The 24,029-nt window shown below is 53.4% G+C and overlaps 7 protein-coding genes across 7 annotated transcripts; 3 read left to right on the top strand and 4 right to left on the bottom strand.

Annotated features, from left to right (window-relative positions):
• Positions 1–671: 671 nt before the first annotated feature.
• Positions 672–5,472, bottom strand: P152DRAFT_465998 (putative ABC transporter; the record flags this gene model as incomplete). The annotated part of the gene is made up of 4 exons (XM_033680672.1): positions 672–1,338; positions 1,390–1,651; positions 1,716–5,044; positions 5,111–5,472. The coding sequence occupies 4 exons, from the start codon at positions 5,470–5,472 to the stop codon at positions 672–674; spliced, it is 4,620 nt and encodes a 1,539-aa protein (XP_033535046.1).
• Positions 5,473–6,600: 1,128 nt separating this feature from the next.
• Positions 6,601–8,843, top strand: P152DRAFT_457772 (uncharacterized protein). Its single transcript, XM_033679298.1, has 4 exons — positions 6,601–7,208; positions 7,262–7,274; positions 7,325–7,666; positions 7,717–8,843. The coding sequence occupies exons 1-4, from the start codon at positions 6,899–6,901 to the stop codon at positions 8,480–8,482; spliced, it is 1,431 nt and encodes a 476-aa protein (XP_033535045.1). The 5' UTR covers positions 6,601–6,898; the 3' UTR covers positions 8,483–8,843.
• P152DRAFT_457771 (ARM repeat-containing protein) lies at positions 8,485–12,266 on the bottom strand. Its single transcript, XM_033679297.1, has 4 exons — positions 12,236–12,266; positions 9,870–12,177; positions 8,919–9,673; positions 8,485–8,866 (listed from the first exon to the last, which is right to left on the bottom strand). Exons 2-4 carry the CDS (start codon positions 11,777–11,779, stop codon positions 8,721–8,723), a joined length of 2,811 nt encoding a protein of 936 aa, XP_033535044.1. The 5' UTR covers positions 11,780–12,177; positions 12,236–12,266; the 3' UTR covers positions 8,485–8,720.
• A 679-nt stretch (positions 12,267–12,945) lies between these two features.
• P152DRAFT_395158 (uncharacterized protein) lies at positions 12,946–15,133 on the top strand (the record flags this gene model as incomplete). The annotated part of the gene is made up of 3 exons (XM_033676290.1): positions 12,946–13,153; positions 13,207–13,318; positions 13,375–15,133. The coding sequence occupies 3 exons, from the start codon at positions 12,946–12,948 to the stop codon at positions 15,131–15,133; spliced, it is 2,079 nt and encodes a 692-aa protein (XP_033535043.1).
• Positions 15,134–15,830: 697 nt separating this feature from the next.
• Positions 15,831–20,163, top strand: P152DRAFT_481501 (multidrug efflux transporter AcrB transmembrane domain-containing protein). Its single transcript, XM_033681825.1, has 3 exons — positions 15,831–16,387; positions 16,452–19,896; positions 19,957–20,163. The coding sequence occupies exons 1-3, from the start codon at positions 16,118–16,120 to the stop codon at positions 20,058–20,060; spliced, it is 3,819 nt and encodes a 1,272-aa protein (XP_033535042.1). The 5' UTR covers positions 15,831–16,117; the 3' UTR covers positions 20,061–20,163.
• A 2,053-nt stretch (positions 20,164–22,216) lies between these two features.
• On the bottom strand, positions 22,217–22,973 carry P152DRAFT_317707 (uncharacterized protein). Its single transcript, XM_033675198.1, has one exon. The coding sequence runs from the start codon at positions 22,815–22,817 to the stop codon at positions 22,317–22,319; it is 501 nt and encodes a 166-aa protein (XP_033535041.1). The 5' UTR covers positions 22,818–22,973; the 3' UTR covers positions 22,217–22,316.
• P152DRAFT_473135 (uncharacterized protein) lies at positions 22,959–23,318 on the bottom strand (the record flags this gene model as incomplete). Its single annotated transcript, XM_033681207.1, has 1 exon — positions 22,959–23,318. The coding sequence occupies one exon, from the start codon at positions 23,316–23,318 to the stop codon at positions 22,959–22,961; it is 360 nt and encodes a 119-aa protein (XP_033535040.1).
• Between the last annotated feature and the right edge of the window lie 711 nt (positions 23,319–24,029).

Raw genomic sequence — 24,029 nt, 5'->3', positions numbered from 1 at the left:
TCTTCTTGTTTCAAAGGCCTCAATGTGATGCACGAAATTCACTACAATGGTTCTGTAAAGAGAAGGATGTGCTATGCGCGTTTCCCAGTCCGTCGTTAATCGTTGTCTATAATGCTTGTAATTCCCATGTTCGCGAGTTATATTAATGCGGCATTTGTTCGCAGCGCCGTGAAACTGCAACCTTATCCGCGTCCGCTCTTATCGACTCGGCCCATCAAGTCCATCAATGACAATGAACGCGTCGCCTCCGTCAGCCCTCCTGCTTCACCGCCACCAGGTACCACCAGCGTTCCCGAGAAATACCGCTTCCGAGCCTGTCCTATTCCCCGCGCGGTGTGCTGCAGATTTAGTACCCACGCAGATTGCCACCCCGCGTGCGTTTCGGACCGGACGCCATCCGTCTAACCCACTGCAGATTAACACAATCTCTGGCGCGAGGGGGATCGGGGTGGTTCCTGGACACCAAGATATTGAGTGAGACTGTGAGAGGCGACACGGAGAGCTTGGGTTCGGAAAGCTTAGGCTGCTTCATTGAGAACAAGCATCCGTGGCAGACGACGATCGGAACAGATGAATATCATATCAATTCCCTTTGATATTATGTTACATGGAAACTTTTCTAGACTGCGGCAATAATGTCGATGAAGAGGGATCTCTCTCCTTTCTCCAGTTCAACCCTCCACCTTCTCCTCCTCCGTCTGACGGTTGCGGTTCTTCATTTCCCTCTTCGCCTTTGCCCTTCCGATCACCCCTTTCATCTTCTGCGAACCCCTCAGGTAAATCCATGTGAAGACGAACACCATCGCGAAGTTAAATGCGATATATCCCAAGAAGATCCCATAATCTCTCCATCGGAATCGGTAGAACGCGTTGAAGCTCGCCGCGAACTGATCGCCATTCGCATACTGACAGAACCCGCACAACCCCCCCTCCACCGTTTCAACATACCCTCCCATCTGTCGCACGAACGCCTCCGTGAACTTCTCGCATGACTGGCCCGCCGGGGGTGGAAACCTAGCCAACTCCTGCGGCTCGCACCGCAGCGGCACATCGTGCGTGACGAGCGTGAGGAACATCTCGAGCAGGTAGCGGAAGGGCGTGAGGTGGTACATCCAGGACTGCCAAAAGTGGGGAAGCACAGCGTACGGGACGACGATGCCGCAGAAGGCGACGATGAACATAAAGGTGACGGGGACGAGGAGCGACGCGACCAGGTCGTTAGGCGAGATGGCGGCGATAGCTTGGCCGTAGCCCAGGTAGTAGAGCTCGAAGAGCATCACCAGGGACCAGACGATGCCGGAGGTGTAGGCGTCGCGTGGCAGGCTAGGGGGCCAGTACCTGAACAGGGGTCAGTGAGACAAGAGACGGGAATGCAAAAGCACAACATACCAGGCCGCGAAGAACAGCGTTCCAGCAACAAAGCGGTAAGGGATCTCGGACACGATGACGGAGATGACAAATACGGGCCAAGAGTAGGTCCTCGAGCTGGATTCGCGCGACTCAAACAGCGCCCTCGCCGCGAGAAAACGAGGCTGAAGCTGCTGGATTAACGGGGGGGAGATGGTGAGAACCATGAAGATCGAGAATAGTCGACTCTGCATGTCGATCTGGCTGTTGCCAATGTCCCAGAAGGTGAAGGCATTGAAGAGACCTGGTATATGTCAGATACTGGAGGTACATTCTCGGGGGGGAAGAACACCCCCGAACAGACTTACCAGTGAAGATATGAAGTATCATCATCCCAACGACGTAGTCCTGGCTTCGCCACATCGAAACAAACGATCGATGGGTGACCAACCATGTCTGCGTCCAGAACGGCGTTGCATACCCGCCGGCCTTGGTATTCCGTTCACTCACTCGAGTGCCTTGACGTTCGTTGTCCAGCTTTTCCAACTCTTGCTCGAGCTCGCGCTTCTCTTTGGAATTATCCCACACCTCGCCATAGTCAGGGCCTCGATAGGTCGGATCACCCGCTCCGATGACGTCGAGCATGTACTCTGCGGGATTCGTTTGAGGTGGGCATCTCTTTCCACCGTTGCTCTCGAAGTAGTTGATAAGTGTACGGCCGTTGTTGCCAATCGGTCCGAAATAGGCCGTCTTACCACCACTTTTAAGCAACAGCAGGTTATCAAAGTACTGGAACAACACACTCGAAGGTTGATGGATAGTGCAAAGGATCGTCTGCCCCTGATCCGCCAACCTACGAAGCAGCCGCACGATATTGAACGCGGCTCCACTATCCAACCCCGACGTCGGCTCATCAAGGAACACAAGCATGTCTGGCTTACTTGCCAACTCCACCCCAATCGTCAAACGCTTCCGTTGCTCCTGTGTCAGTCCATTGCCCTCGGAGCCAATAACCGCCCCAGCAATGTCCCGCATCTCGAGCAAATCAAGCACCTTCTCACAGTAGTCGTACTTCTCTTTCGTCGACGTTTCGTACGGTTGTCGCAGCTGAGCCGAGAAGCGGAGCGCTTCGCGGACCGTCGACGTCGGCTCGTGGATATCCATCTGCTCAGCATACGCGGGTGCGAAGCTGTGAGGCAACGGTTTGCCGTCGACGCGGAAGTCACCGGTGACGGTGCCGATGCGGAGACGCTGCGCGAGGGAATTGAGAAGGGTGGTTTTCCCGGCGCCGGACGCGCCCATCAGTGCGGTCAGTTTGCCGGGTTTGACGTAGCCGCTGATGCCGTTTAAGAGGGTCCGTTGGCCGCCTTGGTAGGGGATCGTGTAAGTTACTCCTCTCCATGTGAGTACCGCATGATCGACGTTGAGCGCCGTGGTAACATCTTGTTCTTGACTGCCAGACTCGGTTGGCGAAGGATAATTCTTTTCCATTCCGTGCTCTTCATCAGATGCGTATTTCTTTTGCTTCATGGGGTCTGGAGTGTAGCCCCGTTTGTAGACTGTCACCGAGTCGCCGCTGGTATTTGGTTTCTGGCGCTCGAGACCCACCGCAGTGAGGAAGACGAAGAAGAAGAAAAATGCGAAGATGATGCCGACGTTCCTCCATAGGTGCGAATAAGAGTAACCGAATGCGGTTTCGATGTAATCGTCGCCAAGCACAGTCGTAGAGCCTGGCCTGCTGCCTTGAAGCGCACAGCCTTGGTTTGCTGGAGGTGCATTCGGCGGCACTAGATAAGGCGTTGTGCATTGAATTTCTAAGCCGTGAAACTCGTTGCTGATCATACCCTCATAAGCATATTGGATAGGATTGACCCAGATCAACCACTTGAACCAAGGTCGCATCTTGGTTTTGGGAATTAGGTAGCCGGTATAGACTACAAAAATTTGAATGGCAACCCCAGTGATACGCGTCGCAATATCCAAGGACGAAACAAAAGAGCCAACGGCTCGGAAGAATGCGTACATACTCATGGTTGCGACCCATAGTAAGAGAAAATCGATGAAGAACTGGCTCGGAGTGCGCGACAGATTAGCCATAAAATAAACAATCAGCTGGAAGATCGATATCTGAATGAAGACCAGGGGCACGTCAATGACGGTTTGCGCGATGGCGTACGCGCTTGGGCGGTAGAACGCAAAACTTTTGTGTTTCATAAGAATCGGCCGAGACTCGAACGCAGCGGTCAATTCCGCCAAGGCAAGGAGAGCGTTGAACAAAAGCATGAAGAACAGGACACCACCACGGGTAAAAACGCCGGCGGCCGTGTTCGGGAGGTTGTAGAACAAGCTGCCCGTAATCAGGGCCTGGAAGACAATGCCGAACCACTTGCCAATAAGACTCTCCTTGTCACCGAGCATGACGAGAGCCTGGCGTTTAGTGCAAGCGATAACCTGCTTTTGGAACGAGACAGTGTAGTTCTTCTTTTGAGTGGCTTTTGACATCGCCCGTTCTCGATCTGCTGTGATGCCTTCAGTCTCGATCTCGAACTCATTGACTTCGTTCAGATTGTTTCGGTAGATGTCACTGTTCTTGAAGGATGCCGCGAACTCGCTTGCATTACGAGGGATGCGATTCTCGTAGCCATCCTGAATTTGACGCTCATGATCATCAGTCACGCTGGTCAAAAAGTCGGAGGTTGTCCATCGTTCCGGTTGGGCAAACCCCAGACTCTTGAAGTACGGCCCCGCCTTCTCGGTTGGCCCAAAATAGCAACATTGGCCTTCGTTGATGAGTAGGACTTTGTCAAACAGCTCATATATCGACTGGCCAGCTTGGTAAAGGGCAACGCAAGTGGAAGTGGAGGCCATGTTCGTAAGCGCCCGTAAACTTTGCACATACTCCAAGGCGGTCGCCGCATCTAAGCCGCGCGTGCTATTGTCCCAGCATTGAACTGTGGCTTTCGTAACCAAGGCTTCAGCGATGGAGACTCGCTTTTTCTCGCCGCCTGAAACACCACGGACGAATGCCGAGCCAACTTTGGTGTCCAGAGTGTGTTCGATCCAGAAGAGCTTCGTGACGACCTCGAGGAAATTTCTCGAGTAGGATTTGCGGCTCTCGCCCTCTTTCCTTGACTCCTTGCCCGGGGTTCGTGTTTCCAATGCAAAGTTAAGCGTATCCCTCACTTTGAGAGTCGCATAGTGAAGATCATCCTCTGGGGCGTAAATGACTTCACTTCGGAACTTCTTTTCCATTTCTTCCGAGCTCGTTCCACCATAACGCACATCGCCTTCGATCTTTTGGTATCCCGATCTCTGGTTTCCGATCACCTTCAGGAAGGTAGAACAACCGGATCCAGGCTGTCCGAGCACCAACACTAATTCACCAGGCTTGATGCAACCGGTGAAATCATCTAGGATGGTTTTCGATGATTTTTTGAAGGAGCTGGTACCTCGGCTAAGTAGAGTCCATAGTTGACGTGCCAACCCAAGGAATACGTCTCCAGTGGTAGGCTGAAGACTCGTCCCGGCGGCTGCACCAATAACCGTGAGATGTTTGAAGACAACGCCAAAATGCCGTGTCTTCTCTTCTTCGGATGTCTCTTGACGTGATTGACCAAAGACTCGCGAAAGGAGCTGGCGAATCTCCTTTTGCGCTTCGTCCTCATCTGGATCTTGCGTGGCAACCGATCCGGTCCTTCTTCGAGAAAGGGTTTTAAACAACTGTTCTTGGGTAAGCTGTCGCGAGATTTTTGCTCCCTCTGACATCCGATGGTCCTCCCGCTTCGTGATGGGGGCGGTTATGGGAGCAAAAGCGGCATCTTCTCCCTTCTCTTCGGTTGGGGTCTCAGCCTCCTCGACGGGCATGGAATTCTTGTCTTCCGGTGAATCGACTGTTGTGGTGTCGAAAGAGTCTGCGTCGCTAGAAGTTGATGACCGGTAAGCTTCTTGATCGGTACTAGAAGGGTAAGTGCTCGCCGCTGGGGGTCCCGACCTTTTGGTTGAGTCGAATCCGTTGCCAGTGCCGGGAGTAGGGGTTGGTTGCGTCCCAAATCCCGAACTTTGCCTATAGCTAGGCGATCCACCAGGTACATTCTGCCTGATCGGTGTTGGCTTGTCGCTCCCCATGCTTCCAACTGTGTAAAAGTTTGCTTTCTACCAATTGAAGCTGGCCTATGGCCGTGCGTCGTATCTCCACAAAGTTCAATTATGTTGACGCACAAAAACTTAAGGACATGCTTCTGCAAACACCCTTTACATGAGCCAAAGTGACACGATAGAGAGAAAAGAAGGGGAATATAACGAGAACGCGAAGCGGATGAAAATGTAAAGCAAGACTCATTAATAATCGAAAAATTGACAATAGTAAGAAGGACGAGTCGATTTTGATAGTATCCAGTTAATATCATTTTCTTTCGGCGTTATCAAGTGAGCAATCAGCAATATTGATTCCTAACTCCGGCCTGGTGAGCGTCATCGGTCCCTTACGGAGGTAGATTTGGTCGACCACCGTTAGTCGCTCCACGTCATGAACCCCGACACAAGCAAAAAGAACAGACGATCACGGTGGTTCGGAGTTCTGGAAGCCCGACCCTAGCTGTTGTTTCCAAATAATTTTACATCATCGACGTCTAGAACATCGACTTCCAATTTCCAGATGAGTAACTAGTACCTTCCCCTACATCCAGGATGGAAGAAATTAATTGCCCTTCGCCTTCGACGTGCACCTCAAGCCTAATATAGATGGGGAGCTCTCCGTCTTTAAGAACGGTAATAGGAGGCGAAAGCAGGAAACGACCAAGAGTTCTTGACGCCCTGAAGGTATGCTTCAGCCTTCAGGACCGACAATTTCTTCGTCCAGATGCTAGTGCACCAATGCGACGTTATTCGGTTGAGTAATCAACAGTGGGATACCAGGAGAGACATGGAGCCACTTGGGCACTCTTTGGCATTGTTTTGACCTCGAGTTCTCGGATGGACATGGACGTACATTGGGGAGGACGTAGATCGGGGGAGGACGCCAACATTGAAGTGACGTGACGGAGAAGTGCGGTTCCTGGCACGCCTGGATACGTGCCGCCAGCATGAGACCTCGGACCCTGGTCAATCTCGATCGATCCACCCGACTCGGCGAACATCTCAATTATCAGATCTTATCACCGATCACGTGCTGCAATTCTGCAGCCGAAGGATGAGGTCAAGGGTTGAAAATTCCCAAACTTTAGAGGGCATCATAATAGACGGGAATACCTGTTCAGTGAATCTTGTTGGATTGGAGTTAGGTACGTAAGGCGAGAATGAAAGGTATTAATGCCTCAAAAGTCAAAACCCTTAAGACGTCACAGGAGCCAACAACAGCCTTCAGCCACATACCTGTTTATCCATCTGGCTGTGCAGTGACTAAGCCCAATCGGTCTACGGCTCTACGCCCCTTTCAAGGTCAACTTTCTTAATATTATTCCTTGAACTCTTCCAGCAGTCAGCAGTCTCCCGTCTGACCTTTGTTGCACAGGCGAAGGAAGCGGGACCCGAAATATATATGACATCCACGGCCATGAGCTCGGCTATCCCCTTGGTTGACGTCTCCCGATCCCCATCGCCATATCCCCGGAGCCGGCCCGGAAGTGCCACACAATCCGACGATGAAGACGACTTCGCCGTCCCTCCGAGTCTGAGACCCCTGGTGCACGAACAGGGGGAGTTTTCCAACCGTTCCGCGTGGAAGCGGGTGTTTCTCGATGGCGGGTTCGGGGCGTTTTTATTGAGCACTTGGGGTGGCTTGCAATTTTACGTTGCGTTTCTGGTGTTCGCGGTGGCGGGATGCGAGTTTGCTCTTGTCGTGTTGAATAGATTGATTTTATTGAGTATGTCCGACCCCGAAAAGTAATGCATGCGGATCGATTCTAACATTTCGCAGCTGGAGTGTATAAGTATGTCTAGCCCACCCGGAGCAAGGACATGACGCTAAATTTCTTTCAAGATTTCCATATCCCCTAACGGCAACATGGATTCAACTTGTCATTGCACACGTATTCTTCCTGCTCGCCGCCGGCTTGACCCGCCTAGTAGGCAAATGGCTCGTCAAGGCCGGCCTTGGGGCAGCGGTCGCGCCGTCTCGTTCGCCATCGAAACGGCCCGGTGCCCTGCAATTGGAAGCCAACCGGCCGCTGTGGGTGAGAATTCTCTTCTATCCCTTCCTCCACAGGTTTGGTGGGATCGCCGGGGGGGGGATCTTCGAGTTTGATTTGCAGATCGCGCGCCAATGCCTCTTGCTCGCCGTGGTGTTTATCGGCAAAATCATCCTGAGTAATATCTCGTTCGCGTGAGTCGCATTACGGTCTAAAATGTGGATGTATCGTTGACCACGCCCAGCTACGCCGTCCTTCCCGTCTATACGCTGTCAAGAGTCGGCACCACGCCCACGACCCTCCTCTTCACCACCTTTCTCACCGGTACTAACCACTCGGTCCCCGTGCTATCCGCAGCCCTGACCTCCACCTTCACCCTCCTGATCGCTAGCGTCCGCAAAGGATCCCGCGTGACCTGGGAGAGCATCCTCGCCGGCACGTGGTCGACCGTCTTCGTCAGCGTGTATCCCATTATCCTCATGCGTACAGTTCGCGTGCTGGCCGACATGCGCACGGTCCCGCGCGGATCCCAACCTCCCGAAGTCCTCCTCGACATCGACGATCCCTACGACGAGGCGAGCGGCCGGGGCACCCCGAACGCCACCCGCCACGCCGCCGTCGCGTACTGGCGCGTCGTGCATTACGTCTCGGTGATCTCCCTCGCGGTCCTCACGCCGCTCGTCATCCTGTCGGGCGAGCTGGGCCAGATCCAGCGCAACTGCTATTTCCTCGACGTGCCGTGGTTCTGGTTCCTCACCCTGCTCGGCGGGCTGTCGTCATTCGCGGTGTTTCTATTCTACTTCCTACTAGTCAAGGCGACGAGTCCGCTGTCGGCGAATTTCGTGAGCGTGCCGCGGGGCGCGTTTCAGCTCGCGATGCTGAGTGGGAAGATGCCGGCGCATGCGTGGGTGGGCGTGGGGGTGTGCTGGGCGAGTTCGGTGTGGTATGCGTTGATCAAGCGGAATGAGGCGCGGTCAAGAGGGAAGATGAGATTGGAGGCGGCAAGGTGAACGGAACGGGTCGTGTGTCATCATCTATGTGGGAACAACATGGAATCTAATACAAGGCATTGCATGGGCTTGGAAAAGCTACGGCGTCTGGAGTACAAAAAAAATCTGGATATCATTTGGAATCATCCGTCCATGGCCCCTTTGGCGCTCCACGCTGGCTTCCAAACCGCCTCTATTACCATCGTTGCGTGATCGTCATCGCACTTCGTAGTCTAACCTAAAGGCCGTTCACCATCATTTACTGCTTTTGCAGGAATTGGACCAGCTCATTCAGCTGACCGCGCGTCTCATCGTTGAGCTGCTCCTCTGGTGGGCTCAGCACCTTCTCCAACGCCGGCTTCATCTGCTCGGTGAGGGCGAGCATTGCCTCGTTTTGTGTCTTGTCTGTTCAGTGGTTAATGAGATGGCATAGAATAAGAGATCCGTGATGACCTACAAAGTCCGACAATGGTCTTGTAGACCGGTGTATTCTCCTCATAGTCTTCTCGTAGCGGCAGCAGGTCCACGAGGACCGGAAGCACATCCTTGAGCGGCAACCGGTTCGGGAAGCGGCAGATGATCCTGCTCAGACATCCCGCCGAGTTATCGGCGATCCGAGCCGGCTGCTCGGAATCCAGAAGTGGCTCGAGCTTCGACGTGATGGAGCCTAGGTTCTTCAACAACTCGGCCTCGTCGCCCGACTTCTCGTACAACATCCCCACTCCGTACACGGCGTTCGACTTGACCTCCGGGTCCTCGTCGCCGACGCGATGCAACAAGATCTTCATGAACGAGCTGGTGTACGGCGTCACGCCCTCACCCATGTGAGCGATGCACTCGGCAATCGAGCCGATCGTTGCGGAGCGCTCGTATCCTTCTTGGCCGCTGGCCCATCGCAAAACGTACTTCTCCAGGCGTTTCCACAGCTCGACGAAATCCGGACCGATCACGGCAGCGAGAGCGACCATCAAATCGAGAGCGGTTTCGATGATGAGCCAATCGTACTCGGATGACTCCTGGGGAATGTCCTCCTCGTCGGCGTTCTCATCACCAAGATCGAGCTGGCAGCGATGTTGCTTGGAGAGAATGGCGACGATGCCTTCAACAAGCTGGTGGACGACATTGCCGGTGCCGTCTTTCTTCACAAGTGGTGCGGGTCCGCATTGTTTCAAAGTGGCGGCCAGGATGCGGTTGAGGTCGGTGACTGTTGGTCTTCATCCGAACGTGTTAGCAAGCTTCAACTGAGGAATAGCGAGATAAGGTAACAAGAATCATGGAAAGATCAGAACTAGTTTAATCTTTGTGTTCTCTTCATACGCACTTAGGCGTCTGAGTGAGCTGGGTAACAAAGGAGTTGTCATCATAAAAGCATGGATGTTCAGGTTGAAATGCAGCACACAAAACTCACCGATCATCTTCCTCCTCCCAATTGGGCAACGTAGCCGTCATGATCATGTCTCCCAGCTTCATAATGTCGTCCGATGGCTGGACTTTCAGGGGGAAGCCAGGCTTCCATTTCTCAGCGCCATTCTGCTCGGCGAGGCCTGCAACAACAGCATATGCTCGCCACAGCGTGACAATCGCCGCCTTCCGGATGCCTTCGTAGCTATGTTCGGCAAGTTTGAGGACGGACTCGATCGTCTTTTCGAAGTGTGGGAGGTATCGTGCTTTGGTGTAGCTCAGCACGTCACCGATACATTCGATCGCGATTTCCTTCTCCATGCCGATGGCGGTGATGGCTTCAAAATCCTCATCTTCCCAGTCTTCACCGGACGGATCCAGATCGATGATCTCCTCCTCGCCGTCTTCATCCTTGGCGGTAGCGACGGTGAACTTCTTTCCACCGATCGTCACCTGAGTGGAGGCGAAATCTTCAGCGTCTTCATCAAACTCGACGTCGTCGTTGCCTTCTTCTTGATTGAGACTGTCTAGAAGCCCTTTCGCCACGCCATCGAGATACGGAGCAAAGTCCTCTTCATACAATTTGGCCATCGTACTCCAGAGGATGTAGCTCGTCTCGCGAACATGGGGATGGTCGAGATGCAATGCTTCCTCGGATGACTGCATGAGAGGCACCACGAACGGCTTGAACTCTTCCGGGCCAACCGCGATCGCGATCTTTCCCATTGAATCGACAACGACGCACCGGAGGTCGAGCTCCTCTTGCGACTCTTTCTGCTCCACGTATTTGCCAAGCGCCTGCATGGTCTGTTTGAAGTATGGGATGAACCCTTCTTCGGCGGCGGAGGCAATGGACCCAACCGCACCAATAGCGGCTGACCGTGTCCGGTAATCATCGTGTTCCAGCAATCGGCTGAATCGTTGAACCAGCTCGGGTGCGTACTTGGCGGCGTCCTCTTTCTCCAACCCTTCAATCAGAGAGTCGATCGCGTCGCAGGTGCTGCGAATGATTCTGAGCGCGGCCTCCTCGTCGTTACCGCTCCCAATCCCTTGGTATGCGGCATCAAAGCCACGGATCATGGTGGGAATCAGCTGCTCATGGTACTTTCCGAGTTCCTCCGCCAAGTCGTCCGCAAGTCGAGCAATGCAGCTCAGAGCAGCTTCGCGGACTTGGGCGTTCGAGTCCTCAAGAAGACTCAAAACCATGGGCATGATTTCTTTCAACTGGCTGCTCATGAAATCCGGTGCACCTTCCACGCACTGACCCAGGGCAATAAGCCCAGCACGACGCTCACCAGGGTCTTGCGAAGTGACATAGGGCCCAATAGCTCTCAACAACGGGACGACGACCTGGCTGGGCGGTAGACTTGAGGCAAGGTAGTCGATGAGGCTGAGCGCCATACGGGCAGGTGAGAGGTCTTCATCATCGCTAGCGAGGTCGTTGAGCTCTTTGACGATCTGCAAAGACCGGAGGGTGAGCTCTTCTCCAATCCGGAGGGATTGGATCTTGAGTCGCTTGTATCGTGCGGCTTGCATCAAGAAACCCAGAGCTTGTGAGCGGGAGTCCTCATCCATGTCGGGCTGAGAGGCAAGATCCATCATGAACTTGACAATGTCCTTGAAGTGTGCGTCGAGCAACGCCCCATCGGCAGCGATGAAAGTGTGAAACACCTCGAACGCTTGGGCAGCATGGTCTGCTTGGGCAAGGACAGCATCCTTCAAAGCGATCATCATCCCCGGCACACAGCTTTGGAAATCCTTCACGGATTTTTCATCCTCCTCCGCGTCAATCAACATGGAAATACGGCTCAGCGCCAGCATGGTATTGACACGGACTTCGATGCTCTCCGGATCTTGAATGGTTTTGCGCAACAAGTCGAACACACCGCCCAAGTTCTCGGAGAACATGTCACCCATTGCGTCGAGCAGGAGGTACGTGATATACACGCCTACTTCGCGGTGTCGGACATCGTTTTCCACTGCAGCGGCCTGGAGAAGGCCTGGAAGCTCGGTCCATGTCTCATAGTCTTGCTTGTAGATGCCACAGACGACACGGGCCGAAGCATGTCGGACCAGCCTAGCTTCCTCATTCAATGTCTTCGCCAACAGTTGGTTCCGAATCTCCGGCTTCTGGTCTTGTGGGATCTTCGACCAGTGCCTTGGGACGAGTTTACGGGCCTCGACGGCAGCCAGTTGCCGCACCTCTGTTTTGGGATGGGATATAAGAAGGTGAAGCAACGCTAAAACGGATTGTGGATGGGTATAGTAATTTTTGTTCAAGGCCTTGGTGGCCGACTTCACCTTCTCCGTGTCCGCTATGAGCCGAAAACGTTAGCGAGATGATGATACTTGAGATCTGAAGGAAAGACGTACGTAGAAGGAGACTCTCAAGGAGCCGAACAAATTCCTGTTCGTCCATGTCTCGAAGAATTGAAGAAGAGAGACAGGTGGAAGCGAAAGTGGGAAGAAAAAGAAAAATACAAATGCTGGTGCGGACAGAGCAGTTTTTCTAATGCCTGGCAACGCGAAATTATTGCTGGGGATGCCCCACCAGGCCACCACCAACATAAAATTAGGTACCTGAGGCCACAAGGCATATATATATTCACTTCCTCAATTCCTTCCTTGATTGAATTCCATTTTACTGTGCCACAATATTAACGCCACAGAACATGCCAAGCCACATCCCCTGTAAGGGAAAGAGCCATCCTTGGTGGCTGCTGCTCCAGTTTGCATCCCCAACTTCACGTCCGACTCTTTCACCGTAGAGAAGCTCTTCATTTTTGACTTGTTCCCATCCGTTTACACCGCGATTCCCCCTCATCCCATCGCCATTAATTCACTTCTCGCTTCTTGTTGTTTACGATACCCTCTCATCAGTCCTCACTATCCCAAATCCCCCACGTGGTTCGCTATCACTTCTCGTGATTCCACACACCAGCCATATCAGCTCAAAATCTCCGCATTCCCCGGTCCCACTCCGAAATTCCCAACCACACTTTTCGATCAAGTTTGACAGATATCATCTCCTTCCGTGCACTCAAATGGCTTCGGTAAGATCTCCTCCACAAGGATTTGTTCCTATGGCCTTCCATCATCATTGGGACTTGACTAACCGTCCGTTTGCGACACAGCAAACCGCAAACCAAGGCCGCCCTTACGGCCATGGCTACCTTCCGAATGGCGCTGCCCCAAGTGGACCAACGCCTGGAGCTACTCCTCTACTTCCCAACCAAGGTCGCATCATTCATCAAGGCAGCACGCGCATCCTATGCATTGCCGACGTGAGAGGTGTGTTCAACCGCTCCATATATCCCGATGCATATCTAATATATATTTGTCAGGGAATCTGCGCTCTTTGAACGAGCTGGCCGCAGAGGCTAGAGCCAATATCATCATTCACACCGGTGATTTTGGTTTCTACGATGACCACTCCATTGATCGAATCGCCGAGAAGTGAGTTCGCGTTTCCATGTCTGCGGATGGTTGAAGGCATCACTAACATTGCTTAGGACCCTTCGTCATGTCGCGCAGTACTCACCGTTGTTGAGCGAGAACATGAAAAAGCAAATCAGCCAATCGGTCCCCTCACAACCCCTTAAAGAACGATTTCCACGAGACCAACTTCCCTTGTCCGAGCTCCCCATGTTCCTCAACAAGACCCACACTCTCAATGTCCCGGTCTACACAGTCTGGGGTGCATGTGAAGATGTGCAAGTCTTGGAGAAGATTCGGTCCGGAGAGTACAACGTCCATAACCTTCATGTCGTGGATGAGAGCATGTCGAGGCTGCTAGAGATTGGCGGAGTTAAGCTTCGCCTTCTGGGTCTTGGTGGCGCTCTTGTCATGCACAAACTCTTCGACAACGGTGAAGGACGAACGACAATTGCGGGTGGCCAAGGGACGATGTGGACAACCCTATTGCAGATGGGAGAACTTGTGGATACGGCGAACCGAGTGTACGATCCGACCGAGACGCGCATCTTCATCACGCACGCGTCTCCAGCACGCGAAGGTCTTTTAAACCAGCTTGCTGTGACGTTGAAGGCCGACTTCTCCATTTCCGCGGGACTTCACTTCCGTTACGGCAGCTCGTACAACGAATTCAGCGTCAACCCTACCCTCGATCACTATCGTGGCAAGCTGGCTGCATCGAAAGCGTCCTTTAATGACGTGTGGGAGACAGTTAAAACCGAGGTTGAACCCGCTATCTCAGACAACGATGCCCAGCAGCAGCTCCTGCAACTCGCCATCGAAATCATCAGCAAGATGCCCAGCGTTGCGAATGGCGGAAACCCCTTCGGTGGACAAACCGGGCCTGGCCAGGTTGACGAGAGCGCATTCAAGAACATGTGGAACTTCAATCTCGCCGATGCTGCCTATGGCTGGCTTGTCTTGGACATCCAGGATGGACGAATCGGCACAGAAATGCGGGCACAAGGCTTCAACTTCTCTCATCGTGGCAAAGGAGGACACGGTGCCCCGGCCCAGTCCGCTCCTGCTGCTGCGCCCGTTGTTCCGGTGTCACAGCCGCGCGGCCAGCAAGGTCCGCCCCCCGCCCAGCATGGCAGGCCGCAACAAGCGTCTCCTTCGCAACCTCGGGCTCCTGGCGCCCAGCAAATGCCCCTCCGCCCATCCCCGGGTCCGAAAGATCAAGGGAAGCCGACAACCCCGCAACAGATTGCGCAAGGTGCTTCCCCCGGACAAGCGTCCGCAACCCCACCTGCGACCGAGAAGGGTGAGGAGTCGAAACTGAATGGTACCGCCTCAGGAGAACACGAGCCTCAGGGCAAGACCGAGTCGGCCCCCCGAGAGCTGCCCAAGATCTTCGCCCTGTTCGTCCGCAATGGAAAAGATGAGGAAGTCCGCAACATCGTTTCCGAAGTGGACCGTCCCAAGATCATCAAGATGACCAAGGCCGGTATGAGCGGCGCTCATGTCCTGCATTTCAGCTCGGTGGAGGAGACCACCGAAGCGCTTGATCGCATCCCCGAGGAATTCAAGCGATCTGGAGGTGACGGCAAACCCGCCTTCTCGATCTTCCGGTCGGGAGGATTCCCTCGCGGTTACGGCGGACGTGGACCCTCCGGAAGTGGCTATCGTAGCGGAGGAGCCAGCGATAGCGAAGGTGGACGTGGAGGACGAGGCGCGTTCCGAGGCCGCGGCGATCGAGGCCGTGGACGTGGCCGGGGAGGTCGTGGAGGCAACTCGGCCAACAAAGAAGGAGGGAGCGCCGCCGCGAGTCCGGCGCCGACTGGCGGCGACAGCTAAGCGCGACGTCTGCAAGGAGTTCTGGATGTTACAGGCAGTGCATTTCCCGGGCGTCGTTCGCCCATTCGGTTGCCTGCGCGCCGGTTTGAATTAGATGGTCAGCCCAGCCTGCTTTTCTTGTCTCCGGCGAATCCATTTGGACTGCACTACGTCAATACGCTGCCGTTCCTGTAATTTTCTCTTTCGTCGGCGATATCTCTTAGTTCTGTTTGCTTCGGAGGATGAGGACGAAAGTGCTGGTCTGGCGATATACTCGGCTTGGTTTTGCCCCAGAGATCGGTTCTCTCTGGACTCACCATGCAAGCAATGTGTATTCTAGACAGGTGGAACATAGCCATGAAAGCTTAGCGTTGCCTTAGGTATAAAAGGTCGAGTGCATTCGAAATCAGCTTCTGTCGGATATCAGTACGAATGTGTGGGGGGCTAAGATGTCTAGGTCGGCTCAATCTCGAAACACCACGGCACATTAGATATCAGTTCATCAACATTGATGTATAGAATATGAGACCCGTGCCCTCAGATCTCCGGTTTATGCCATGCATGGATCGTCAGGAACCAATATCCGGAATATGGTAAGCCGTAATACAGTAGGTAATAAATACGGTGCCTTGTTAGGGCTTGCCAGCTGCCGCCAATAGTGACGTCGGCGCTGGGGCCGAGCTAAGCATCCAGCCATCCACCTCATCCCACAACATCACCCATCCTCAGGCGACAGACGTATTCCTTCATTACCAGCTCATCTCGAGAACCACAGAATCACCTCTCCTTATCCTCATAACGTACTTCGTCACCACAGTCGCTCCATTCCCGCTTATTGGCGTACCTACAGCTTCCTCGCGCTCCGAAGCACCTGATCAACGCCACACCTAGAACCATCCGACGAGATCCACCCGATCCCGAAGCTCCTGGACGACCGCACATCATAAAGCGCAATCGCGCTCCACCTCCCTTTCATATCCCTTCGCTCGGATCTCTCCCTTCGCCATGCGGCGGCTCCTCCGATGGCCGCTGCTCGCCGTAACCGCACTCCAGATCGCCTCCGCCTCCGCCGCGGCGCCCAGCTGGACCACTAAGCACGAAGCTGGTCGCTGCGCGGTTCGGGGCCACTGCGGCAAGCAAGGATTTTTTGGATCGGATCTCCCGTGTCCGGACAATGGGCTTGCGGGGGATCCGACGTCCGCGGCAAGGGAAAAGTTGGTGGAGTTGTGCGGGGAGAAGTGGGCGGATGGGCCGGTTTGTTGCTTGGAGGAGCAGGTATGGATGTCTATACACATGGATTGGTTCGGGAATGTGATTTGGTATGCTAACGTGCGGGTAGATCGATGTCCTTGCGACGAATTTAAAGCGCGCTGACCAAGTCATCTCGGCATGTCCGGCTTGTGAAGCGAACTTCTTCAACCTCTTCTGTACCTTTACCTGCTCACCAGATCAATCACTGTTCCTAAACGTCACCGACGTGGCGCCGAAGAGTGACAAATATCTCGTGACGGAGCTTGACAACCTGGTGTCCAGCGGCTACGGCGGCGGGTTCTACGATAGCTGCAAAGATGTCAAATTCGGCGCCGGGATGAAGGCGATGGACCTGATCGGCGGCGGCGCAAAGGATTTCTCGCATTTCCTGAACTTTCTCGGCGAGAAGAAGTTCGGTGGAAGCCCGTTCCAGATGAACTTTCCTAATCCAGACGAGAAGGAATTCCCCGGGATGACGACCATGGATGACAAGCCGAAGCAATGCAACGATGAGGACGAGCGATATCGCTGCGCTTGCGTGGATTGTCCAGCGACGTGCCCAAAGCTTCCAGAAGTATCCGGGGCGCATTATTGCCACGTCGGGGTGCTCCCATGCCTCTCATTTGCGGTCATCATCGTCTACTCCGTCCTGATCTTGCTATTAATCCTTGCCATATCCGGACATGTTGCGTATCAGAAACACTCCAAGGCAAAGAATGAGAGGTTGCAGCTACTGCAAGATACCGCACCAAGCGATGATGAGGACGAGGGCGATGTCCTTCATTCCGCCGGGATGGTGGACCGGCCACAGAGGGAGTATTACCTCAACAACGTCTGCGACCGGCTCTTCAATCGACTTGGCTATCTTTGCGCCGAGTTTCCAGCAGTCACGATCCTGTCAAGTGTCCTCGTTGTTGCGCTTTTGAGCCTGGGCTGGATCAATTTCGCGATCGAAACCAACCCCGTTCGACTGTGGGTGTCTCCAGACTCGGCGGCAGCAAAGGAAAAGCAGTTCTTCGATACCAATTTCGGCCCGTTCTACCGTGCTGAGCAGGCTTTCTTGGTCAACGACACGTCGCCATTTGGGCCTGGACCGGTGCTGAGCTACGACACGCTCGGCTGGTGGTTTGACGTCGAAAACCGAGTTCAACGTCTCATCTCTCTCGATGCCGGCGCTATGTTCGATGATGTCTGCTTCAAGCCTGTTGAAGATGCTTGCATTGTTCAATCAGTCACCGGTTACTTTGGCGGCTCCTTCGCAAATGTGGATCCGATCCGCTGGGAAAGCCAACTCGAGAAATGTGCCGAGTCTCCTGTGGACTGCCTGCCGCAATTTCAACAACCCCTTGATCCGAAAATGGTGTTCGGCGGGTATAACAAGAGCGTGGCTGATGCAAAGTCGTTGATCATAACATGGGTTGTGAATAACCACCCCGAAGGCTCATCAAAACTCACTGACACCATGGATTGGGAGAAGAGCCTCAAGAACCTACTCCTTGCTGTGCAAGCCGAGGCTCGAGATCGTGGCCTTCGACTATCTTTCAATACGGAGATCAGCCTTGAAGAAGAGCTGAACAAGTCCACGAATACCGATGCCAAGATTGTGGTGATCAGCTATATCATCATGTTTCTGTACGCCTCCTTGGCGCTCGGCTCGACCACTCTAGCAGCGCGGACTATTCTTCGGTATCCAGCCGATGCTCTTGTTCAGTCCAAGTTCATGCTTGGCATTGTTGGCATTGTCATCGTGCTCATGTCTGTTTCCGCCTCCGTGGGCCTTTTTTCGGCATGTGGAGTCAAAGTCACCCTCATCATCGCCGAAGTCATCCCGTTCTTGGTCCTTGCCATCGGTGTCGACAACATCTTCCTGATCGTGCATGAGTTCGAACGTGTGAATGTCAATTATGGGGATGCTCCGATTCCCGAACGGATCGGCCGAGCCATGGGCCGCATTGGGCCCAGCATTCTCCTGTCAGCATCCACTGAGACAGTCGCGTTTGCGCTAGGTGCCGCCGTTGACATGCCTGCCGTTCGCAATTTTGCGGCTTATGCTGCTGGCGCAGTCCTCCTGAACGCCCTTTTGCAGATTACTCTGTTTGTCGCCGTCCTAGCGCTCAACCAGCAAAGGGTGGAGGCTGGCCGTGCCGACTGTTTCCCTTGCCTGAAGGTGAGGGGCTCAGATAGCAGTGTTGGAAATAACCACGCAGCGTACGGCGTGGATGAAGAAGGCGGGCTCGAGAGGTTCATCAGGAAACACTATGCTCCGGCACTCCTAGGCAAGAAGACGAAAGTTGGCATCATCACCTTCTTCTTAGGAATATTTACCGTTGGCCTAGCTTTGATTCCGAAGGTCGAACTTGGGCTGGATCAGCGTATCGCCATTCCCAGCGATTCATATTTGATCCCCTATTTTAACGACTTCTACGCCTACTTCGATGTCGGACCACCGGTCTACTTCGTCGCCCAGGACCTGAACGTGACTGAGAGAAGGCACCAGCAGGAGCTCTGCGGCCACTTCACCACTTGCCAGTCGTTTTCTTTGTCCAACATCCTGGAGCAAGAAAGCAAACGACCAGATGTGTCTCACATTGCATCTTCCGCAGCGGTGTGGGTTGATGACTATCTGCAATGGCTAGATCCGTCATTCGAGAGCTGTTGCGTGGATGGGAGAGATACCTGCTTCGCCCATCGCGACCCACCATGGAATCGGACACTTTGGGGGATGCCCGAGGGACAAGAATTCGTGCACTACCTGAACAGGTGGCTCGAAGCGCCAACAACAGCCGACTGCCCTCTCGCTGGGAAAGCAGCGTATGGCAGCGCCATTGTCATCGACCATGAGCGCCTGACCATCCCGGCGTCCCATTTCCGAACATCTCACACGCCGCTCAAAAGCCAATCCGATTTCATCGACGCCTATTCCAGCGCACGCCGTATCGCATCCGAGATCTCCGAGCATACAGGCACCACCGTCTTCCCCTACTCCGCCTTCTACATCTTCTTCGACCAATACCTCTCCATCGTCCGACTTTCCTGCGCCCTCCTCGGCTCTGCCCTCGCCATCATCCTCGTCCTCACCACCATCTTCCTCGGCTCCCTTCAGACCGGTCTCGTCGTCACCGTCACTGTCGCCATGATCCTCATTGACATCGTCGGCTTCATGGCCATCGCCGGCGTCTCGCTCAACGCCGTCTCCCTCGTCAACCTGGTCATCTCCGTCGGCATCGGCGTCGAATTCTGCGCGCACATCGCTCGCGCCTTCGCGTTCCCATCCGTCACGGTCATGGAGCGGGCGCCGCGACACAAGTTCCGCGGCAAGGATGTGAGGGCGTGGAGTGCCCTGGTCAACGTAGGAGCTAGTGTTTTCACGGGGATTACGGTCACGAAGTTCGTGGGCGTTTGCGTGTTGGCGTTCACGCGGAGTAAGATCTTCGAAGTTTACTATTTCAGGATATGGGTAGCCTTGGTGGTGTTTGCGGCGACGCATGCGCTGGTGTTCTTACCGGTGGTTTTGAGCCTGTTTGGAGGAGAAGGTGAGTCTTCACTTCCAATATATCATCGTTTTGGGCTTGACTTGCTAACTTTGCACACAGGGTATGTTGACCCTGAATCCGACGGTGGCCTAGAACGAGATCTGCGGTCGCGAACGTATCCAGCGCTCATGCATGACGATGGATACGATTCAGATGAGCTTTGATCATTTATCCGATCCCAAATATGTTCAGGTACTGACATTTGATACCCCGAAATACTACGCTTGCGAGCAGCGAGCTAAATCAAGAATATTGTTCAAATTCCGCAATCTTCCAGTTTCGTAGTCTCAATGTGTCGTGTCGAGGTTCCGCATCAGCGTATGAGTGACAACTAAATATCACCGCATAGCTTATTCGTCGGGGTAGCAGTTCGATATACCCCTATCTTGGCGCTTCCAATCTCGCATCCTGCAGCTTTTCGCCTTGGACGTCTGATTCTAGCCCTGCTCCCGCATCCCTCCCATGCTACCTTTATATGGCAACGAACAACGATGTGAAGACCAAATGAAAATTAGGGACAGACCTCACCGGGCGCATACTCTACTTGACCGCTACACCGCCACGAGAACTCATGGTGGGCATGGGCGTCAAAACCTATCGAATCGGAAATATTGCCAGGAAAGAATGCCATATATTTGATGATGACCCAGCATAACCTGTCAAAATCTCGGAGTCTGCGAAACTGAAGCGGGTATCTATCTCACTCTCGGCAGCTACCCTCTGAGCGTGAAATGCGTCTCCATCGGTCCCCCGAAGGAGTACGTCGACCTTGGGTTCTATCCGAATGGGAATCTCAAAGAGATCCTAAGTATGACAGATATCACCATGTTGTTGCAGCTCTTGTATCTCTACTTTATCTAGGGATAAAATGCGCTGCTGTAAGTGGCCCCGGCGAACCATCAAGGTTGCAACGAGAATCAACAACTTAATTCTATGGCTTGATCCATGCGCTTAAAGTATAGGGTGTAGTATTTTCCCGGCCATAGATAAATTTAATAGAAATCATGGTAATTAATCAAACTTCAGAAGGGGAAGGGCTGAATCAAAGGGCAACTTGATACTGATTCTCGAGCTGTTGAAACCCCGTAGGCCGTGGCGGAGCAACCAGGATGGTCGAGGAGAACGAGCAGGGATTAACTAAGCTCCGATAAAGTAAAATTTTCGCTAAAATAATTCATCAACAGCTCAGTGGCGCAGTGGGTTTAGCGCGTTGGGCTCATACACAGTTTGTGAATGAGTTTACCCGAAGGTCGACGGATCGAGGCCGTCCTGAGCTATCTTTTTTTTTCTTCTTCTTCCAAATTTCTGGATGTGATTTCTTTTTGCCGGTCAACATCATGTTGGTTTGGTGGCTTGATCTCTGGAACTGTAGGCCGTATATGCGTGCTCATGAGATGGCGATGCGACTAGGAGGTAGACAGGTAGTGGCGAAGGATCGCAATGGGTTAGTTTATGCTTTCATGGAGGATAGTCGGCTCTGAATGGGATCGATATCAAGGGAACGGAAAGCTTCATTTGGTAGACATTCACTTTTGTCTGGTTATTAGCAAGGTACAGTCGGATAGAAGACTGACAACTAAACCAGAGGCCATCTATAATCATGCAGCCAAAGGCTGAAGAGTACACCCACTCACGAAACATTCCGGAAGTGCAAGAAGCCTACCTAACGAGGGGTTATCGCTCAATATGTACACCTGCTCGCCGCAACGATGGATATATGATGCCGAAATATGTGATATCATGCTGTATCATTAGCTGCAACTCATCCTTATGAGGGAAGTCATGGTCTGTTTAGGCAGAGCTGAGCTTCATGGAAGAGAGGAACATTGTGTAATGCGCGGCATATCAGTAATATGTGATAATTCATCATGGATGAGCCGCTTTAGCCCTATATACGATATTCCATCGAGCACATCGGCCCCCTCAGCCATCTGTAACTCTTCTGATTGTGAACACCCGCAAGATAGAGGATTCGAAATCTACGAGATGTGAAGAGCCGTGAACCGAAGGGTGTACGTCAACCGATGAAGTTTAAGGATAAACCCACGTATCAAGACAACCCCGTGGATCCATGGATTTGTTTGGGGCGACTCTTTGCATGGGCGCGATCGTTCGCGACTCTGTTGGACTGCAGTCAAGCTTCGTTGAGGATGCAGATGCATGAAGAAACGTTGTTGCGATCAAGAATAGAGGGTCACATCGTACTTCATTGTGTGGATAGGCCCGAATGGGGACGGTTATGCGTGATGCTTGCAGGGAACGGGTCGGCTATGTAGTCTGTACATGAAGGGTAGGTCACGGGCAGATCATATGCACATTACGCAACCAAGGTTGAGGTTTTTTGGTTTTTTTATTTTGGTTTAATTGATCTACCTACACACCCAGCCCATTTCCAGACATACTCCCCGGTGGGGCTCCCCTTACAAGTTAAGCTTTAACACTCTTACGGGGCGAACCATGTTCAGGTAGAAAAGACAAGGGAAAACAAGGTATGAGACAGGGCCGCCATGCATAAAGCTGCGGGCAGGCCACAGTCGAACAAAGTCGCGGTATCGAGCATGCTGTCCCGATGCACGCACTGGTCGCGACGACACATGAACGTACAAGGGAAGGGAATGCAAAGCGAAAACTCGGGCACCAGCCAGCGTTTTGACGCAACCGGCGAACGCTTGCCGATCAACCGAGAAAGAGAAGAATAGAAGTGATAGCCATCGACGCGTACAAGTCGCGCTGCATTCCAGCCATCCGATAACAGGTGATGGACGATCAACGCAGACGAGAGCGATCGAGGCAAAGAGAAAAGAACGCTTGGGAAAAGGGGGGTATTCACTGCAGAAGCTTAAGCGCCTCGCCGAGGGCAGGATATTGGGTAACAGCGCGAAAAGCCTCGGCTGAGAAATGTTCGAAGGAACAGAAACCATGAAAACATAGTGTGGGGTATGATGAAGCCATCATGGAAGATTCTTCGTAGTCGTGACGCGTCAACTCCTTCTCGTCTAGTATTCGACAGCCAGAGCCCGATCCCTCATCGTCTCAGCTACTGTCATACCGAATGACGTGACTTATAAGAACATGAAGCCAGCACCGACTGCGGCAACGCCGACCATGATCTGCGGCACGAGGAGTTGGCCAGCCGCGCCAGGGAACGGAACTTGGCCGCTGGCTGATGGAGCGGATCCGGTGGGGGTTTTCGTGGCGGTGCCGTTGCCGCTGGGCTTGAACGAGGCGCTGGCATGCGTCGGGGCTGCGGAGGTGGAGTTCTGCGTAGCGGACGGGGATCCGGTATGAGTCTCGGTGACGACACGGACAACGGTGCGGGTGGAGGTCAGGGTCGAGCAGGAGGTGGAGGCATCATCTGCAGCGACGAGAGCGGCGGGGGCGAGGATGGAGAGGAGAGGGAGGATGATCGTGGAGAAACGCATCGTGGCTGAGAGGTATGCGAAACGGTTGTCGGGTGAGTTGGTCGATGTGGAATGTGGTGGTGTTTGCTTGGTGATGATTTGTACACGATCGGAGAGACGTGCCAATTGAGGGTCGCGCAGTAAAGTATTGACAGAGAGCGACAAGGTCTAGTGCCGGAGAAGCTATTCAATCGAATGAATTCGTGCTGAATGCGTTGTCTGTCGCGGTGCGATTGCGATGCGTCGAGCGAAGGCGGTTTGTTGACGTTGGTGTTCGAGCGACAGCTGTGAGCTTGGAGCTATACGGAATCGGTGTTTGAAGCGACAGGATGCGCGCAAGGCGTAGAGTTGGAAATTGATCGATTGTTTCGATATCAAATGAGTGACAGAGAGCGATCGCACCAGCGATGACAGCGAAGAGCAGAGAGAGGAGTTGTTGCGAGAGTAAAAGAGTGTAAAGATTGGATGGGTGAGAGAGAGAAGAGAGAGAGCAGAAGGGCGAGAGAAGAGAGGAAGCGACCAGCAAACACAGGACACGAGAGAGAGAATGAGCGACACCGAGACAGGGAAAGAGCGACACGGGCTTGTCCAGCAAATCAGAGCGTAACAGGGATATTTCGGAACAGGGGCCCTAGATAAAGTTTAGCGCGTCCGACGGAAATTAAGAAATGGGAAATTGCCTTCAGCACCCCAGGTTTGATTGGACGGATCCCCTTGGTCTAAGCGCGGTGC

This window comes from Eremomyces bilateralis, assembly GCF_010015585.1.
Source record: "Eremomyces bilateralis CBS 781.70 unplaced genomic scaffold P152scaffold_7, whole genome shotgun sequence".
Classification (NCBI taxonomy): Eukaryota; Fungi; Ascomycota; class Dothideomycetes; order Eremomycetales; family Eremomycetaceae; genus Eremomyces; species Eremomyces bilateralis.
Note: the sequence above shows the minus strand (reverse complement) of the source record. Positions and strands in the feature narration are given on the sequence as shown.

Coding starts and splice junctions, on each gene's coding strand:
- P152DRAFT_457772 (XM_033679298.1), top strand. CDS start 6,899: ATGAGCTCGGCTATCCCCTTGGTTGACGTCTCCCGATCCCCATCGCCA. Junction 7,667..7,716: donor CTGAGTAATATCTCGTTCGC/GTGAGTCGCATT, acceptor GACCACGCCCAG/CTACGCCGTCCTTCCCGTCT.
- P152DRAFT_457771 (XM_033679297.1), bottom strand. CDS start 11,779: ATGGGTGACATGTTCTCCGAGAACTTGGGCGGTGTGTTCGACTTGTTG. Junction 9,674..9,869: donor TGGGAGGAGGAAGATGATCG/GTGAGTTTTGTG, acceptor GTTCGGATGAAG/ACCAACAGTCACCGACCTCA. Junction 8,867..8,918: donor CAAGACCATTGTCGGACTTT/GTAGGTCATCAC, acceptor ACCACTGAACAG/ACAAGACACAAAACGAGGCA.
- P152DRAFT_481501 (XM_033681825.1), top strand. CDS start 16,118: ATGCGGCGGCTCCTCCGATGGCCGCTGCTCGCCGTAACCGCACTCCAG. Junction 16,388..16,451: donor TTTGTTGCTTGGAGGAGCAG/GTATGGATGTCT, acceptor ACGTGCGGGTAG/ATCGATGTCCTTGCGACGAA. Junction 19,897..19,956: donor GAGCCTGTTTGGAGGAGAAG/GTGAGTCTTCAC, acceptor CTTTGCACACAG/GGTATGTTGACCCTGAATCC.
- P152DRAFT_317707 (XM_033675198.1), bottom strand. CDS start 22,817: ATGGTTTCTGTTCCTTCGAACATTTCTCAGCCGAGGCTTTTCGCGCTG.